Source organism: Coprinopsis cinerea, assembly GCF_000182895.1.
Source record: "Coprinopsis cinerea okayama7#130 chromosome 12 map unlocalized cont3.12, whole genome shotgun sequence".
In the NCBI taxonomy this organism is placed as follows: domain Eukaryota; kingdom Fungi; phylum Basidiomycota; class Agaricomycetes; order Agaricales; family Psathyrellaceae; genus Coprinopsis; species Coprinopsis cinerea.
In genome coordinates this window covers 1,547,918-1,565,637 of record NW_003307533.1, presented here as the reverse complement: position 1 = coordinate 1,565,637, position 17,720 = coordinate 1,547,918, and the positions used below count along the sequence as shown (strand labels likewise).

General features: G+C 51.7%; 5 protein-coding genes across 5 annotated transcripts; 1 reads left to right on the top strand and 4 right to left on the bottom strand.

Annotated features, from left to right (window-relative positions):
• Positions 1-611: 611 nt before the first annotated feature.
• On the bottom strand, positions 612-2,431 carry CC1G_07292 (hypothetical protein; the record flags this gene model as incomplete). Its single annotated transcript, XM_001835098.1, has 4 exons — positions 612-1,312; positions 1,346-1,523; positions 1,574-2,132; positions 2,190-2,431. 4 exons carry the CDS (start codon positions 2,429-2,431, stop codon positions 612-614), a joined length of 1,680 nt encoding a protein of 559 aa, XP_001835150.1.
• Positions 2,432-3,130: 699 nt separating this feature from the next.
• CC1G_07291 (hypothetical protein) lies at positions 3,131-4,119 on the bottom strand (the record flags this gene model as incomplete). Its single annotated transcript, XM_001835097.1, has 3 exons — positions 3,131-3,282; positions 3,336-3,818; positions 3,882-4,119. The coding sequence occupies 3 exons, from the start codon at positions 4,117-4,119 to the stop codon at positions 3,131-3,133; spliced, it is 873 nt and encodes a 290-aa protein (XP_001835149.1).
• A 157-nt stretch (positions 4,120-4,276) lies between these two features.
• CC1G_07290 (dicarboxylic acid transporter) lies at positions 4,277-6,255 on the bottom strand (the record flags this gene model as incomplete). Its single annotated transcript, XM_001835096.2, has 10 exons — positions 4,277-4,736; positions 4,793-4,864; positions 4,917-4,934; positions 4,987-5,163; positions 5,401-5,489; positions 5,555-5,590; positions 5,641-5,793; positions 5,918-6,003; positions 6,060-6,093; positions 6,147-6,255. The coding sequence occupies 10 exons, from the start codon at positions 6,253-6,255 to the stop codon at positions 4,560-4,562; spliced, it is 951 nt and encodes a 316-aa protein (XP_001835148.2). The 3' UTR covers positions 4,277-4,559.
• Positions 6,256-7,235: 980 nt separating this feature from the next.
• On the top strand, positions 7,236-15,716 carry CC1G_07289 (hypothetical protein; the record flags this gene model as incomplete). The annotated part of the gene is made up of 30 exons (XM_001835095.2): positions 7,236-7,244; positions 7,501-7,543; positions 7,750-7,800; positions 7,918-8,054; positions 8,097-8,327; positions 8,381-9,079; positions 9,129-9,366; positions 9,415-9,570; positions 9,621-10,270; positions 10,321-10,849; positions 10,902-11,435; positions 11,497-11,768; positions 11,820-12,055; positions 12,110-12,241; positions 12,293-12,462; positions 12,520-12,642; positions 12,698-12,857; positions 12,908-13,208; positions 13,271-13,343; positions 13,392-13,455; positions 13,509-13,727; positions 13,787-13,873; positions 13,930-14,056; positions 14,115-14,238; positions 14,292-14,351; positions 14,403-14,543; positions 14,604-14,764; positions 14,822-15,034; positions 15,260-15,591; positions 15,656-15,716. The coding sequence occupies 30 exons, from the start codon at positions 7,236-7,238 to the stop codon at positions 15,714-15,716; spliced, it is 6,333 nt and encodes a 2,110-aa protein (XP_001835147.2).
• Positions 15,717-16,294: 578 nt separating this feature from the next.
• Positions 16,295-17,112, bottom strand: CC1G_07288 (hypothetical protein; the record flags this gene model as incomplete). The annotated part of the gene is made up of 2 exons (XM_001835094.2): positions 16,295-17,011; positions 17,092-17,112. The coding sequence occupies 2 exons, from the start codon at positions 17,110-17,112 to the stop codon at positions 16,295-16,297; spliced, it is 738 nt and encodes a 245-aa protein (XP_001835146.2).
• Between the last annotated feature and the right edge of the window lie 608 nt (positions 17,113-17,720).

Genomic DNA, 17,720 nt, shown 5'->3' with positions numbered 1-17,720 from the left:
GAAGTCCAAGCAAAGAGATAGTCGCAAAAAGCGATGGGGGATCCCCCGACGACACAAGCCGGTACTGCAATAGCAAGGTCATCGCGTCCTCGAGTTGCAAGCAGAGCTCGAGGAACTGGGGCGGCAAAAATTAGATAACCAAAAATGAGGGCGGTGCCCTCATAATAGTGGTTAAACTATTAAGAACAGATACTACACTTGATCTAAGCCAAAAGGCCAGAGTGGTAAGGAATCGAGAATGTTGGGGGATGGCTTATATAGGTTTTGGGAACGCACGGACCATGTTGTTCTTTGTTTGGACTTCGGAGTTCATGACTCGAGCTCGGCACTTCGGCAACTCCGACTTGGAGCTTAGCGCCTGAGGACAGCGAATGAGTCAAGTCTGCTCCTTTCAGCCGAAAGAATAGTTACAAAAAGGATTCATTGACTCAATCTATGTGTGTGTGTGTGGCTATTCGTTGTCCACCTGCGTCTCCACATCTCCCATTAGCATTTGTAAGGTCCACATACTTGGACTGAGTCGATATCAGACGTCGGTGCACATACATAGGAGTATATTGGAATTCTCCACGTTCCGCGTTGTATTTTCTAGAAGTATATACGACCAGGCACTAGACCGTTGTAACAGAGTCGAGTGTATGAAACATACAAGTCCCAGTCCATTCCTGCTCCGGGTTCCTCAGGAAATGCCATATCTCCAACTCCATACTACACATCGCACACCACAAAAGCGTCATGATGAAGTCCAGAGTCTCTCTCTGGGTCTCATCAAGCACAGGGATGTGATCGTCCCCCAGAACATCGTCAATGTCAGCGAGCGCCCTCATCGTGGTATACTCGACGGGATGCATGGCAGCCATACCGAGCAACGTGCAGTAGCCATCCCAGATTTCGGTCATCGACTCTGTACCAGGGAGAACATCTCCAATTCGATCAACGTATGGTCGATGAACCCGGTTGTTGCCACTTCGAATCGGAACTCGAAGTCGCTCGTCCTCGTCCTTGTCCTCGCCCTCGCCGTCGACTTTATACACTCGGTTGAAGAATTTCGCCGCAGCTCTCCCAATCTCGGTGATCGCCGCGTCCTTCCGTTCTGCTGTTGGCTCCGGTGGGACGGTGCGATCGATGACATTGAGGATGGCGGCTGGGCCGATGGCAAAGACGCGGAAGATGCGGTTCTGGAGGGAGAGGTGAAGACCGGTACGCGCGTACAGCCAGCGTACCGCGTCCTTTTGGGAGCACAAGGGGATCCACTGGCCGCTTTTCTTGAGTCTCGCCCATTGGACTTTCACTGGATCTTGGTCAAATCGCGCTCAATGTGTGAACGAGTAAGAGACACACATACCCGGCGTCTCGATCATCGTCAGTCTTTCCTGGTTAGCAGTCAAGTTCTGTATACAGCGATAATCCTCTTCCAGCGTTAAGTAGGTGGGCTGTCGAGATGTCCATTCGTTGAAAATCAACAAGGAACGCAGTTTGGGCAGGTTTGGGACTACGGCTGCGAGTTTCGTGACGAATGGGCTCTTTAAAGACTTGTAAATGCATTCACGTTCGTCGCGAGGCTAGAACCTACCTGAGAGTCCCACTGATAACAGTGCATTTTAAGCTCTGTCAGATGGGTAAGGTTGGTCCGGATGTGGTTGAGCACCGCCTCCTCCATGACGAGGGAACATTTCATGGAGAGCACCTGGAGCGGTACTGCTGTCATGGACAGTGCTTCCATCCATTGGGCAGTCGTGTCTCCAATAATCTCGACCTCATCGACAGACGAATTGGGAAGGAATATGGATAGCGCCTGTGAAGGACCACGAAAATGGCGCAATCGAGGCATCCCGATACGCATGTCGCGGTGATAGTCCTTCGCTCGCCCGCGTCCCTTCACGGGAAGCTCAACTCTATAGCCTACCGACAAGGTCTCTATTCGGTCGTTATTCTGGAGGAAAACAGCCAGCTCCTTGTCCAAGGGTTCGTTGATCCGGAAAACCGAAAGTTTGGGGAATGATATCCTCCTAAGCAGATGGCCAATTTTGAGCGAATTGTCGGTGCAGGTGAACCCCAGATGCGTGACGCTGAGTGCGACGTTCTGAAGCGCCGCGCGGAGAGAACGGGTGAACATGGGCGTCACTTCTGCCCTAGGAGCCTTTCGTTAATTTCTCGCGAATTAAAGTGGCTGGCAAGGACGAGCTCACCCGGAAACCAGTGCCGCCAGAGATTTGACATAGGAGGCCGCTGTCTGGTTGAAGGCCAGGGTTTCTACACATAATTTAAAGCGTTTGAAACCCTTCAGATAGACCTCTTTGTACAGCTTGCGCGTACATATCCCGTGGAATGTGCGAGAGACGGTTGTAACATCGAGAAGATTGGATTCAGGCAGGTATTCCAAGATTTCGGAGAGAATTTCGACAGGGAGATTGGGCGTTTTTCGGCCCATGTTTCTGCTGGGCTAGCGAAGACGAGACCCCCGAAAACACGACAAAACAGCTGTCGCTGTCGGTGGATATGCTGATGGTGTGAGGCGGAGGCGCAGCGGTTTGGTCGCGGTCATGTCATGACGGCCTCGCGTTCGTTGCGTTGTATTTTCTGAACGCGTTTGCCAAACAAAGCGAACTGATCGCGCCTTGTCTCTGGGACTTGATATTGCATAGAAGTCAGTTGAGATCATCCCGATTCCAGTCAGCTCCATCTAAAATAATTGCCACATACTGATAGAGGAATCCAGCGTAGAAAATGGAAGAGAGCCAATCGTCAAAGCCGCACAGGTGCATGAAGGACGTGAAGTGTACAGATGCTCATTGGGAGCAGGAAGACAACAGTGTCAGAATCGCTGATTCAAACCCTATGCTTTGCCAAGGCCTAAGTCTGCACCCTTGCAACCCCCAAGCGACGTATGTAGCGTAGGAAAAGCGCCCATCACGCGCCGAACCGCCCTTTGGCTGCAACATGCTGCCTCAAATTGGCAGGCGTTTACAATCGTAGGGAACCAAACACCGCTTTTCTCTTCAGTGACTGGCTCTGAGTACTGGGGAAGACCACTGTTTATTTATGACATGGATGATCCTAGCTTTGATACACATTCCATCAGGTCAGACCCGAACCAATCGCGTCGGAGAGCTAAAAAAAAGTGTCCCCCTCACAGATGAGTCTTGAAGTCATCGCCGTTGCCAACACAAGGATAAGCCTTGTACAAGTCCCAGACTCTCCATTGGCCTGTTTTGTCCGTGTAGGACGCGAGCCACGCGTCGATTGTCGCCTGGTCAACATGGCCTGGTTTGGAGACAAACTCTGAGAAACGCGGCATCAGCTGTCGAAAGCCCATACGGATAGGGGCAAATTACCTATAACAGCGAGATAGTCAAGTACGTCGACGCGCTTCAGCGACTCGTCTACAGCTGTGATCGCTTTGTCCAACGCCTTTACGACTCGAATCCTGGCCCACTGCTCCACACTCGATAGTCGCTGGACCCAGTTATTGAAAGTCGATTCCTCAGGGCGGGTAGGAATCTCCACCGTCACGACGAATGTACTTGGATTACCAACGTTCATCCCAGTGCCCTTCGCGTTGTCCTTCCCGCTGTCATAGACGACTTCGCAGGTCCTTCTGTCCAGAACACCTAGCCGCTGTATAAGCTCCCTCTCCCTGTCGCTCCGTTTCTCTCGAAGAATGGTATAACTCGGATCCTGGAACGCCGAGACGCTCTCCACTTCGTACATCGCCAGCCATCCTGGTTGTTTCCCATCTGCCGCAGCGTACCTCGCCCCGCTCAAGAAGGATTTGAGATGGTGTAGTCGGAGTGGGATGTGCTCGTTGTTGTACCAATCTGAGCGGCGATGTTCCGATGGTCAGAGGCAGATACCGGTCCAACGGTGTACTCAGGTCTTACCATGGAATTCTTCGAGTGTGGCCTGCTGTCCTGGGTCCGAAAGCACGGCGAGGAATCCAGACATGACTTGCCCAACCTTTACGAGTGAGGAGAATGGAGAAGATGTTTTGCCGTCGCACCAGAGGGCGTGCTTATATACCTTTGCGATCCGTGCCGGTCCCGTCGGTCCCAGCAGGTCCGGTGAAGCCTCGACGAGTTTGGTGTGGGTATCACCCTCGTTCTTCATGCAGATACGCATTCAGGTTGTGACATATGCTACGAGCGCTATCAATTGTCGCAATAAGCGCCTAGCAGACCGAAAGCGACGCGGCTGTTCTAATGAAAGCCTGATAGTTATCTGCACCTTGAATTTGAACAATCTTCCTCAAAACGGTTGTATCGTATTGAAACTGAGAATGCCCAACATATGGCTATTCACAATGTACTGCAGAGCTATGGGTCGCTTTGAAGGTGGTGACCACCACAACAAGGACGTCGATAATCATACAACAGCTCATTGGGCTCTAAAGTTACATCTACTGATACAACCCTCCATCAGGATTTATGTTACAAACAGGATACAAAAAGAGCTTCAGACATCCGCCTTCCGCCTTCCACTCGGCTTCACAGCAAATAGGGTAACGCTAGCGGTATTGCTGATAGATAGAACCTACTACGACTTCCCAGCTTCGTGTCACATTACAGCAACGTGAACCCATGGCTCCTCGACACATCCACAAGGTTCTTCAACTGCTCGAAAATCATGAAGATCAAGATCGTTGTAGGTTGGAGTCGAGTCCAAGCAGGCACCCATCCCTTGAACATGAACATCGGTCCTTCCGTAGCCATAGATTTCCGGATGACTGCCATTGTCGACTGCGATTCCGAAGCTTCGTTAGTTTTATCAGATGAGAGGATTCGACAGCACTTACGTTTGACCCAGGACCCGACGCGTTCATGATTCGCGACTGTTCAAAGTCGCACTGAATGTCAGCTAAACGGCTCTTCAAAGAGGAAGTAGAAACTGGCCTTGAGAACGTCGGCTGGGGAACAAACAGTTGTTGCCACAGTTCCCTGCGATGGTAAGATGTGAGAACGGGAGTTAATAGAGAGATAAGACACCTACCGCAGCGAAACTAGCAGTGAAGTGACAGACGATGTTATCTTCGAAGTACTTCGTGCTGAGGAGTTCGGCTTTGAAGAAGTCGTACGAAGCCAGCTGGCTGGCGTTCATCAGGACTGCACGGAAGACGTTTGGCCCCGCGCCTCGAGCAAGTGATGAGACTCCTTCTTCTCTGACCATCTAAAGGGTACATGTCAGTATCAAGAGGCATTTCTTTCAGCGGTCTAAGCGCCCTGCATGAGGCTCGAACGCGCGAGCAGGCTACACGCGAGATAACCAACGAATTCCCCGCATACGTCATAGGTTCGCCAAGTCCCCGCCAAGAGTAGCGCTCGCGACAGGATAGGGGTCAAAGCCACTGGCAACGAGGAGCGGAAGGGCGTGCACGAGACCAATGTCGAGCTAAATTCGACTTACCCGGAATAAGGCATCGAAGCAATGCTTATAATTGAAGCGCTTCTCGGGAGGTTTCGCAAAATCGCCCTGCAGCCGGACCATTACGATTTCTACAGAAGTCGAGAAGTGTGTCAATAGTGTTCCAGACGGTGGCGGACGAGCACGGCGGGCGCACCTCCTGGGTTGCCGACTAGACCAGCGATTCCTCCCGCTGTTCTCTATTAAGCATGGACAGTCCGATTGAGTTGCGGGAGAACGTACCCATGCTGCCTGCAAGAGCCAGTTTCCAAGCAGGAGCGTCTTTGCCGGCACCCACAATCTTCTTGCTCTCGTCGTAGGCCCAGAAGCGACAAATAGAATAGGTCATCTGTCGAAGCCATGTCCCCGAAATTCCATCAAAAAGACCTCGAACACCTGTCAATGAGCACACATTGGCGAATAACGATGGGGTTAGAGTGATGTGTGTGAGATGTGAAGTGGGGAGCAACGGTGGGTCAGATGAGATAGGGGAAGTGTATTGGGTGACGTGAAGGCCTACCAGCTGTTCTGACCGTCTTCTTAATGCTCTGGATCATGCGCTTGTCGCCTGAGGCTTGCAGTCTGACTTTGGTGAGGTCTAATGGGCTATAGAGGATTACGTTCTCAGCATCTTCGAGAGGGTGAAGATGATAGCAACCTACTGGGTAATTGAGGCAGCAATTGTTGCAGCAACGCCTAGCGAGCAAAGTTAAGCCAAAGCATAATCTCGTGCACCATATCGTGCGCACCTCCCAGCCAGAACGGGTAGGGTTGTTTCTTTGGAGGTTGGCTCCTGGCCGCATCTATGGTAATGGGGGATGGCGGAACAGCAGAGACGGCGGTGGTGACCTCGGGCATTGTCTAAGGCGGGCGTCTATAATCAGTCCTGTAACAAGGGCACGAAAGACAGGAAGGACTTGAACGGTGGACGAGCGCACCAATTAATACCAGTTCGGATAAACTCGGCCTATGTTGTTCTGGGAACGGTCAAGTGGTTTGAGGTATATATTCAGAAAGAGAAGCGAAATGTCAATGCCGTGACACTGGGAATGTGGTGCAGTCAGAAGGTACAGGTTCGTTGAGAAGGAGGGATGTTCAGGATCAACGGAGCGGTTCCAGGTCGTTGCGGGCTTCCTTCTTATACCGCCCTTTGCTTGCGGAGTGGGATAGTCCCCTTGGTTAAATACAATGCCTCACTCGGTCCCGCTAAGGATAATGATAGCAAGGTCGTCATTGCAATGACTATCGCGCGCGACCGGTAAGCAGAACACACCTTGGCCGCGTTCCCGGGTCGTTGAGATGGTTAGATTGCTGACTAGATGAGAGATGGAACTAGATGTGAGAAATGGATGCGTACCAAGGATGTGAATAACACGCTTGTGGTGCATTTACGACACAGCAACCCTGCACATGCCCAGGACAAGATCGACTCCGCGACCCAGTTAGACTAAATAGGGGGCCTTCCTGATGGAGAACGTCAGGCGACCTGCGGCGATTGCCGCATTTGATGCCGACTTGCTATCTTTTTAGGGAACTCACCCCTATCTGCTGACTTTGGCTGTCTCCTGGAGTCCCGTCAGGATGAAGGCTTATCAGAAAAGCTGAGTGGTGGATAGACATGTGGCTATATCCTGGTAAATACACCAGTGTAGGACCTGGATAACTGCCATGTGCACAACACAGGAATTCCAAAGTTAGCATTCCCGATGTTCAACTTCCAATGTGCAACAAGGACGAAGATCGTCCTTTCTGGCAACTTAGTATTCGGAGGGCCGTTATTATGCTTTGATGTGCATTTGCGGGAAGTTATCTGGGACTGACTCTTTAATCTGGTTGCGATGGCTGCAGTAAGTGTTGGCCAAACGACATGGCGACGGTTAAGCGCCGGTTCTGGTGACGTTGGTCCAACACCATCCGCCGGGGAGAAGCTTTGACGGGTGATACAAGCAGCTCTGCTAGGTCTTTGTGCGCATAGAAGTGCAGAAGTAATAGCACCCAATAGTAGCCTCAGCAGATTGGCTACAGTTCGATGAACTTTGAGCTGCTGGGAGGACTTCAGTATTTCTTTCTCACATTTTAACTCTAAATTACCGTTGTGTTCAGTGTTTTATCTCAGAGTTTTCGCACATCATGGCGAACGATCTCAGTGTGCTCTTGCGCCTTGCGTTTAGCCATCAGTGTGAAGAGAAAGCGCGAGCACTGTCCGATCCGTTCGGAGCGTTGTGACTGGTGGCGATACGCAACGAGGAGCGCGTTTCTCAGACATCAACCACGACGTCGGCGACATCTGACACAGCGCTGGCACCTATTTCGCCTTTTCTAACGTGTTTACGAGTCTAATCATGCTATAAGTGACTGACAAATCTCAACTAACCCGACAACAACAAACTATCGATAACTACTGTTCGTTATCAGCGACCCACGACAATCCAGACGAAGACCACAACTGGTCGATGTTTCAGACGCTTCTTACACCTCTAAAGGCCCGGTTCGACCAGTTGACGCCGCGTTCTCCTTCAGCGACATTCCTTCCACCAACAGACGAAGACGAAAGTGTCCAAAGCCCTGAAGACTTTGCGCGCGATGTGCTCGTTCAGCTTATGCGAAACTCGGTGGAGAACCTCAAGATGGCGGAGGGCCAAGGGGTGAAGACAGAGGTACGTTGAAGCTTTTAGCAGCCTGGAAGATGCTCATTATAGCAGATACTAGGCGAGATTGAACGGTTCATCCAGCAGGACCCAAACACCAGGAACGTGTTCCGAGAAATGGACGGTTTCTTGGTCGTAATGAGTGTATTGTCTACCGTACAACCACGAGGGGGACCCAAGGCTCCAGAGGACTCCAGCGCCTCAGCTATTGAGACCACTCGGAGGGTATTTGTTGTCCTGGACCAGGCAATAAAAGACCACCGCAACGACGAATACTTTCGCGTAAGCTTTTCCACATTCGAGGGCATGTCGCTTCTCTGACCCAAAGATTTCAGCGTCATGTAGGGTATGAGTCGCTTGCCCTCGCTCTACGGAGCCTCTTGTCCGAGCCTACCACGTTGGATGCAACATTGGGGCTTTTGCTTTGTTTCGCCATGTCCAACTTTGGGCTATCGGAATACTTTACCATCTTACGCGCCTCGGAAACGCTGGACGATGCCGTTGAAGCGCATCTGAAGGTTTACCTTCCCAAGTTGAAGACAGTGGCTCGACCGGAGCCTCTGCATATCATATGGACTACGGTTCTTGCGTTGTCCAAAACCCCCAACGCGACCACATCGTCAGCTCCAATTCGTTACGGGTTGTACAAACTCTTCGAGGCATTATTCCACGTCAATCATCGAAATCAGGGCGTCCTGTCATCGCTCAACCTAGTCCATTCTCTCTTTACCCAGTTCTACCAATCGCGGGGCGACGCAAGTGTTCCGGAACGCGAAAGGCACGCTCAGGGAAAGCTTCTTCGCCGCCTTCTGGAAATGGGAGCAACCACAGAAGACGCTAGACGGACTCTGCAGAAAGCCGTCGTTCAAGAAGAGACACAGGAGCGTCTGGACACGGAGGTTCTAGAGCTCATCCGGTATGGGATGAAGTCGAGATGGTCTGAACACTTCTCTTTGGAGGGTCCAGCAGCCCTCGTCGTACACGATACGTCGACTGCCTGTAAAGGGCTTCCTGTGGGTGGCTTCACAGTCATGGTGCGTCCCGTTCATTGCTCTGGGTGTACCTTTGCTCATGGACGTTTAGCTTTGGGCCTATTTTTCCTCCTTCCCATCCGGCGCACCTCGAGCTATATTCACCGTTTCTCTACCCTCCCGCGTCCTCATCAAACTCTCCCTTCGATCTGACGGCAAGCTCGAGTTGCTTTCCTCCAGCCAGGCTGAGGGTGATGTCCCTTACATCTCGTCTGCCACTATCCGCAAGAACCGATGGGCCCATGTTTGCCTTGTGCATTACCCGCACAGGGGTACAAACCCCAGTATCCGTACGTCGCTATTGACATCTCTGTGTCCTTTAACTGACCGATTTCAAGGACTCTTTGTTGATGGTGTGCTACACGACATGCTCAACTGGCACTATCCCAAGGGTGACCCGTCACCGTCCCCAGTGGAATACCAAATTGGAGACTATGGACCGGGCGGGATGAATTGGAGCTTGGCGTCTGCTTACCTGCTGTCGATGCCGATCAGTAAGTACCTGGTCAGTTCACAGTCGACAGCGAGCTTACTCCCCACGTAGATGATGATTTACCAAGGTTTATCCACCACCTCGGCCCTCGCTACTCTGGCAATTTTCAAGACCCAGGTCTCGTCAAATTTCTCACCTACGAAGCCTCGACATCCCTCAACATGTTCCTTACCTCCGTCGCCTCCAAGAACTACGCGAATCCATTGTCTCCTTCCGCGGTCTCTCCCTCAACCCCTAACGCACCGTTCTCCATCGCCTCTGCGTTATCTTCGATGTCTGCAACAGCAGGGGTGCCACCCCAAATCCAAGCACAGCAAAGCCAGTCCGCGCCAGAGTCAGCGTATATCCCAGCCTCGAAGCAAGCGATCCACCAATCCGGCCTCATGAAACTCGTTCGCTACGGCACTGGTATCCCGGAGAACCGAATCATGTTTTCGTTCACTGCGGGTGATTGCAAGAATGGAGGGTCTGCGCTGGGACAGACTATTCCTCTGCGGGGGAAATTGAAGCCGCCCAAATCTGAAGTTGTCTCTCTGAAGAGCCCCATGATTGAAGAGGAGCAGGGTAATGGGCGAACGGGGGCGGGCGACGGTGTGGAAGTGAGAGGAGACGTTTTCGTTGTTAAAGCTGCTTGTTTGGATACGGCGCTTTGGAAGATTGGCGGGGCGGCTGTCGCACTGAGGCTAATTCAGTTGGCCAAGGTGGGTTGAACATCTCTTCTCGGAAATACAACTGACCTAACGTGATTCAGGGTTCACATGAGCTTTCCCGCTCGATCGGCGTGCTCGTGGATGGGCTGAAGAGCAGCTGGCAGAACTCGGAGGACATGGAAAGGTTGCGCGGCTACGAACTGCTCGCCGAGATGCTTCGCTCCAAAGCGCAAATCATCAACCTGACTGCCTTCGAAACTCTGTTCGAGTTTTTGGGTGTCAACTTCAGCTCCCCCGAGCATTCTACTGTCACCAACGTCCTCGCCTATCGTTCCATCGCACTGGACTTTGACCTGTGGTCTCGAGCACCCAAGGAGATTCAGCAAGTCTACCTTGAACATTTCACGACTCTACTGCACACCAGCCGGTATCGCATCTTCAACTCCCGGCAAAGGCTGAAGAAGATGGGCGTCACGAAGAAGATTCTCTTTGCGCTACAGGCGGATTGGTATAAAGGCGAGATGAGCCACTTGCTGGTGAAAGTGTTGAAGTTGTCCATGGAAGCCAACTTTACGCCGGACGATGCGATCAAGCCGTTAGTGTCATACCTCGCCGCTAATCTTCATGAAAGTGAGTGGTCATGTTGTTGTCGGGGAGGTACCCTACTCTGACCGTTCGCTAGATGCAAGTAATGGTGCAAGCTCCCCTTACTCCATCATCTCCCGCTTCGAACCGAAGAACCCTCAAGAAAAGGCAGAACGTGTACTCGTCGCACTCGTCTCAGCCCTCTCCATCCAGACCAATTACGCCAAATTTATCTCCGCTCTCCCAATAACTCGCGTGTGCCTACTTCTATTAGGCGACCGCCCCTCGCCATTCGTTTCCTTCCAGATTCTCAAACTACTACAGACGTGCATGCAGTATACGCCTGCATTCAGCCGCAAGTTTGAGCTGGTTAGTGGGTGGAGTGTGCTGAAGACTGTGGTGCCTACGTCGTGGAATGAGGAAGTGAATACTGCTGCGTTTGATCTTTTGTTGGGGAGACCGGCGAAACCCGTGGCTGCCGCCCCTACCTCGGAAGGTGGGACAGGGTCGAAAGAGCGGGATGCATATACGACTGTGGTGTGCCCGCATATTGTCCCGACTATTCTTATGGCCCTGCAGCATGGTCTCAGTACTGTCGCGTCGCGAGCACACCTGATGGAGGATGACGCCGGTACGTGGTCCATTGCTTCGTTTTTTTTCTAGCAGAAAAAGTAATGACGGGTCTATGTAAGATACCTCCCAGTTGACATGGGACATGGAAAGCACCATGAGTGATCTTCTGGAAGAGATGATGGGCCTTCACTCGTCCAGTGGTACATTCAGAGAACTCTTCCGGTCACAGCAAACGACGCAACTGTATATCGACGCCTACAAGGGATATGTTTCAAGATTGAAATCGGCAAGCAAGATCAACGTGTGGAACACCCGCATACTGGAGAAGCTTTCGCATCTTGGTCTTGCGCTTGCGTTGGATAATGCTGTTTCTGGAAACCAGAAACGCGAGGTGTGTCAAGGTTTTGTTTTCATCCTCGGATTAAAATTGACGGAGTTCTAGATCCTGGATACGCTTCAAAGTGCAGATGCGCTCATTAACCCGACCAGTCCTACTCCAGCTATCGACCCTGCGTTGATCGTCGACAATCGGTCTATGAGGCAACGGTTTGCTTCAGCTCGTCTCAGTCTCCAAGTGGGAGAACGCACCGTCATCAAGACTATGACGCGTAATGCCGATTGGAGAAAGACCATCCAGACTGCGGAAAGCAAGAGACTTCGAAAGACGATTCTTGATATGTAAGTATGGTATGTGCCTCGATCGGACACGTGTTGACTGGTGTTGTTTCCTAGGCGAGAGAACCGGAGACAGATTTCGCGTTTGACAGAATGGAGTAACATCCTCACGTCTGAGCGAGGACTTTGGCCTCGCACTCAAAATCGGAACTGGCAGTTGGATGAGACGGAGGGTCCCCATCGGATCCGGTAAGTTTTATAACCTCAGTTCGGAGCTTTGTGTATTGAATCATGCTGTAGGAAGAAGATGGAACCCTTGGACGACAGGCCCTCGTCAAGTACGCGGATAGACGCTGCGGCGGAATTGGTTCGGGACGTCGTCGCTCCGGAGACGGACAACCTTTCCGTGCATCAGCCTGAGGTACCGCCTTGGGCTGAAAGCTATGAGGTTGCTTCAACTGATATGGACGGTACGTTTATACTCCGTCTTGGTCTTACAAAGTTGCCTGACTTTACTGCACCCACAGATAAGCAACTGACGGAGGAAGTGGTTGACGATAAGCTTCGGCGTATTCGACATGACCTCGAACCTGGAGATGTCATCGAGGCGGTTGCAACAGTGGCGCGTATTGTCGGAGTAGACTCTTCTCGTGAGTTCCTTGGAAATGGAATCCTTTCCAAGGTACTGAATCCGATCATCTGCAGCTGGACTCCTCATCATTGGCAAGACGCACGTCTATATGCTGGACGGAGTCGTTGAGAATGATGAAGGGGAGGTGATCGACGCCAGCGAAGCACCCAAGCGACTGCTCTTTATCCCGGGTAGCACAGTCGAGATGGACGGCCCTCAGAAGGCGCAGAGATGGTTAGTTCTCGTCCACGCCTAACAATATGCCTCTTCTCACTCCTCAATAGGGCACACTATCAAATCGCAACCTGCAGTGACAAGCGGTTCTTATTCCGTGACGTTGGGTTGGAGATCTACTTCAAGGACAGCCGGTCGCTCCTGGTCGTGTTTTTGGACAAGAAACGGCGGTCTGAGATGGAACGGAAGATCTCTAGTATCATTGAGCGCAATAATACGGACCCGTCGGTTGCTGGAGGTGCACCTAGGACACCGATCTTTGGTCGAATGGGGTCTAGGGTCTTGTCCAACTTCCGCGCAGACGAGTTGTCTTCGGCTACGAGGCGATGGCAGGCCAGGGAGATTAGTAATGTAGGTTTTTTCTTTCTTTTCGTCTCTTGTTGGGTGTTTGCGTGTTGACTGAGTTGTGATAGTTCACCTACTTGAGTATTCTCAACCAGATCTCTGGACGGACGCCGAGCGATGCGACGCAATATCCCATCTTCCGTGAGTATTACCATGCCTCGCATGGACTTGTTGCTGACTGCCTTGTAGCTTGGGTTCTGTCCGACTACACATCCACGACGTTGGACTTGACCGACCCCGCGTCCTACCGAGAGTGCGTGCACTGCCCATCGACCAGCACGAGATTTTCACTAACTCTTTCTCTAGCCTCTCCAAACCGATGGGAGCTCTCTCACCCGAACGACGCCAAGCAGCCGAGACCCGGTACAGCAACCTTCAAAGTGTCGAAGAAGAGCCCTTCCATTACGGAACGCACTTTAGCTCCTCGATGATCGTTTGCCACTTTTTGATCAGGCTGGCGCCGTTTACGCATATGTTCAAGACGCTTCAAGGTGGAGATTGGGATCTTCCGGATCGGTTGTTCAGGTGAGGACGAAGTCTCCGTGGTGAAATGTTTACCTTGTCACACTGAATGATTGGTATAGTGATATGGCTCGCGCGTATTCGTCTGCTGCGTATGACCTACGGGGAGACGTCCGTGAACTTATCCCGGAATTTTTTACTTGCCCCGAGTGAGTCTTCCGAGAGCTTTCCTTGTTGGATCACGCTTAACGGAGGATGCCACTAGGTTCCTCGAGAACTATCAGAATCTCGACTTTGGTGTTCTGCAACAAACGGGGGAAAGGATCCACGACGTCAAGTTACCTCCATGGGCTCGAGATGATCCCCTCCTCTTTATTGTGATGAACCGGCGGGTACGTCTCCCTCTTGAGTACCGATGATGCCTCGGATGTACTGACTGAAGTTGCGCAGGCTCTTGAGAGCCCGTATGTCAGTGAGAATCTGCCACAGTGGATCGACTTGATTTGGGGCTGTAAACAGCGCGATGCTGAATCGCTGAATGTGTTCCATCCTCTCTCGTATGAGGGCTCAGTTGGTGCGTTTGTTGCGCGTATACTCTGTTAGGATTGTTCATAATCTCTCTTTTAGATCTCGACAAGATCAAGGATGACCTTGAGAGGGAAGCGACTGTGGGCATCATTCACAACTGTCGGTCTTTCCGCTGTCATATCGTTTCCCTAATACTGACATCACTGCTAGTCGGTCAGACGCCTCGAAAGCTCTTCAACACACCCCATCCGGAGCGGTTCAACCACGGACTTTCCACCTTGCCTATTGGGACTTTGCACGGTATTGAAGAAGACCCGCATTTGTTGACGCAGAATGAGAGGTGTTTCAGAGGTATGCATTCGGTCGATTGGTCCTCTCTTGCTGCTCACTTGGCTGAATATCTGTCGATAGATCTGGGGCCTAATGCACCCGTTCAGAGTTTCGTTCTTGACTCGTACAGCGATAAGCTTTTGCCATGTGCTGAAGGGACACTGATCATTCCCCGGCATCCCCACGAACACATCGAGTGGAGCCCTGAAAATCCCGAACTGCGGGTACTTGTTGACAACAAGGTTGGTGCACTTGAGGACACGATAATAGGACGGCTCGCTAACTAAAAAGTAAACCAGATCGTCCAAGTCATCGAACACACATTCACCACCTGCGCCGCCTTTGCAGACCCCTACATCCTCGTGACAGGTTCGAGCGATTTCACGGTTCGACTATGGAAAGTCGTGCGAGGGCACCACGCGAGCGACCTCCGGCTGTCGTTGTCGAATATTATGCGGGTGCATACGAATGATGTGTTGTGCGTTACTGCGTCGAGAGCGTGGTCGGTTGTTGTGAGTGGGTCGAGGGATGGGAGTGCGGCGCTTTGGGATTTGAATAGGGGGACGTATGTTCGGTCTGTTTGGCATGGTGGGGAGGGATTGGAGGATGAGAATTGTGCGGTGCATCTTGTTGCGGTTAATGAGAGTACGGTGGGTGTTTGTTTGTTTGTTCTATCCGGTTCATTGGATTCGTTCACAACTAAGATGCTGACATTTTTCGTATTCGTATTCGTACAGGGCTACATCGCGACCTGCTCGCGCCTCAAACTCTGCCTGCACACGATCAACGCTCGTCCAATCGCCACCCTCGACTTGACCTCCGAACCCTCTTTCTCGTCTCTCGTACCGAGCATCTCCTCCCTCGCCTTCCACGAGCGGGATTACTCGCATTTGGGTATTTTGGCTACGGGTGGACCTGATGGGACTATTACGCTGAGGACGTGGACGGCGGATGGGACGCCTGTTGGGGAGAAAGCGCAGTGGGAGTTTTTGGTTGTGAGGGTTTTGAAGGCGAGGAGTGGTGGGAAGAGTGGGAGGAGGAGTGGGGTTAGTGCTTTGAAGTTCCTTGGGTGCGTTTTTGGTTTTTGGTTGTTTCTTGTGATTTGAGACGACGGACTGATTGATTGATTGTAGGGAGAGTTTGTACCATGGAGAAGAGACTGGCAAGTCGTTTATTTGGAGTTTACCTGAGTAGAAGGGGTCTGGTTTTCTCCTGTTGAGTTCAAGCCGGCTTCAGTGTATATATGTATTTTCTCCCTCGTTCAGTCGTATTGCTTTTTATGTTTTTGTAAATTGTAGATGGATGTTACACCCTGGGTTACTACTACTACTACTACTATGTGAGATTGAGTCGCATTGATAAGGCATCTTCGCCGTCCCCGTCTGCATTTTATCATTGTGTTAGCCGTCGTGTCGCATTGAACATTGAAAAGGCGGGTGGGTATCTGGTCTAAATGGAAGGGGAGGGAGAACGTACAGTACTTTTTCTCCACCTTTGCAACTGAGAACCCTAGTGTGTCGCGATAGAGGGATATGGCTGCGATATTGGATTTTCGGACGTGGAGTGAGACGTATTGGGCGTTGTAGATTTCTTGCATTGCTTTTTCTGTGTGGGTGTGGTTAGCGCGGGTAGGAGAGGGGACGAGGAGGAGGAGCAAGTGTAACCAAATGCGGGTACGGGCAATGGCGGGTACAACCAACGGCGCGTACAACTAACGCCAATTACAAAGTAGAACAACTCACGGGAGAGCAGCATCAACTTCTTTGCGAGTCCTAGACGTCTGTAGCTTCGGAGGACGGAGATGGAGTTGACGTGTCCGTGGGTGGGTTCTTTGCCGTCTTCTGAGGGGTCTTCGCTGTGGGGTTGGGGTTGGTGGGGTTAGTTGGAATGCGAGGGGAGGGGGATGTGATGTGATGTGATTTGATGGGCGGGGGATGCGAGGGCGGGGGTATGCCAGGGACAGAAGGGTTGCTGGGGGATAAGGTAGAAGGGGCGGGGGATGCGAGGCGCGATGGACAGAAGGGATGAGAGATACGAGGGATGAGGGATACAAGGGACCAGGAATGCAAAGGGATGGGGGAGAAGAAAGGAAGGAAAGAACGTACATTTTGGCCAGTACGTATCCCACAATCCGGCCCTTTTCGTCTTCTGCGACGAAGGAGATTTGGGGCCATGTCATGGCGTGGTATATCCCTGTTTGGGTCGAGCGATAGATGGCGCGGGTCCGAGTGGATGAGTGGGGAGCGGATGTGGTTGTGCCAAGGTGGATGGGTGGTCGTGCCAGGTAGGGTTGGAGGCGTGCCCGGGTAGTGGTAGGTGTCACACAGGGCAGGGCGCATGAGAGGCAGGTCAAGATTGAGTAAAACCATAGTAACAGAAGTACGGGAGATTGGACATTGGAAGGTGAGATGGGACGCACAGAATCTCATCACATAATTCTCCGGCAAGTTCTGCAGGTTGGCAGCTTGCATTCCTGCTAGGTCGTCTACCTGCACCCAACCACATATCGAAACTTGCAGTCAACACTAGTCGTTACATATGATTGAAGTATCAGCGATTGTGGACTTACGCGTGCTAGTCGGATGTTCATTGCTATCCTTTCAAATCAAGTCCCTACGGGTCTCCTTGTTAAATCTCCTTGGTTGGTTGGATGGGGAGGGCGTGGGTTGGGACTAGAGGGTGTAGTGGGATGATATGAGGGGATCGGCTGCGGGTGGTGGTGGTGGATAAGAAACTTGAAGCGCCTGGACGGATTAGGGGAGTGGGTGCCCCTAACCCTATCTGTGTGGGAATCTTGGTTGGCAGGTGATAGGCGCCCAGGTTTCGGGATAGGGGTGTCGCCTCTGGTCCATTGGAAGTCTTTGGTGGTGGTGACGCTGAATTTTTGTGCTGCTTACATTTCTGATTGGCATTTGTGACTGAGGGTGTTAGGAAAGGTAGTGTGGGTGGATATGGATACTGTACGGTTTGGTGAGAAATGAGTAAAGTCCACTCGGATATGGCTGGTTCTGGGACGATGATTTAAGGCAAAGCCTCGCGCCTGCGTTAGCCTAATTGGTGGAATTTACTTATGCTAAGGTGTGTATAAGATTCGTTGGCGATTCACGAGAAACTTGAGCGCTCGTCGCTACTAGGGCCGTCTGATCGCGATCATGATCTCTTCGCTCGTTATCTTATCTTATCAGAGCCCAGACGCGT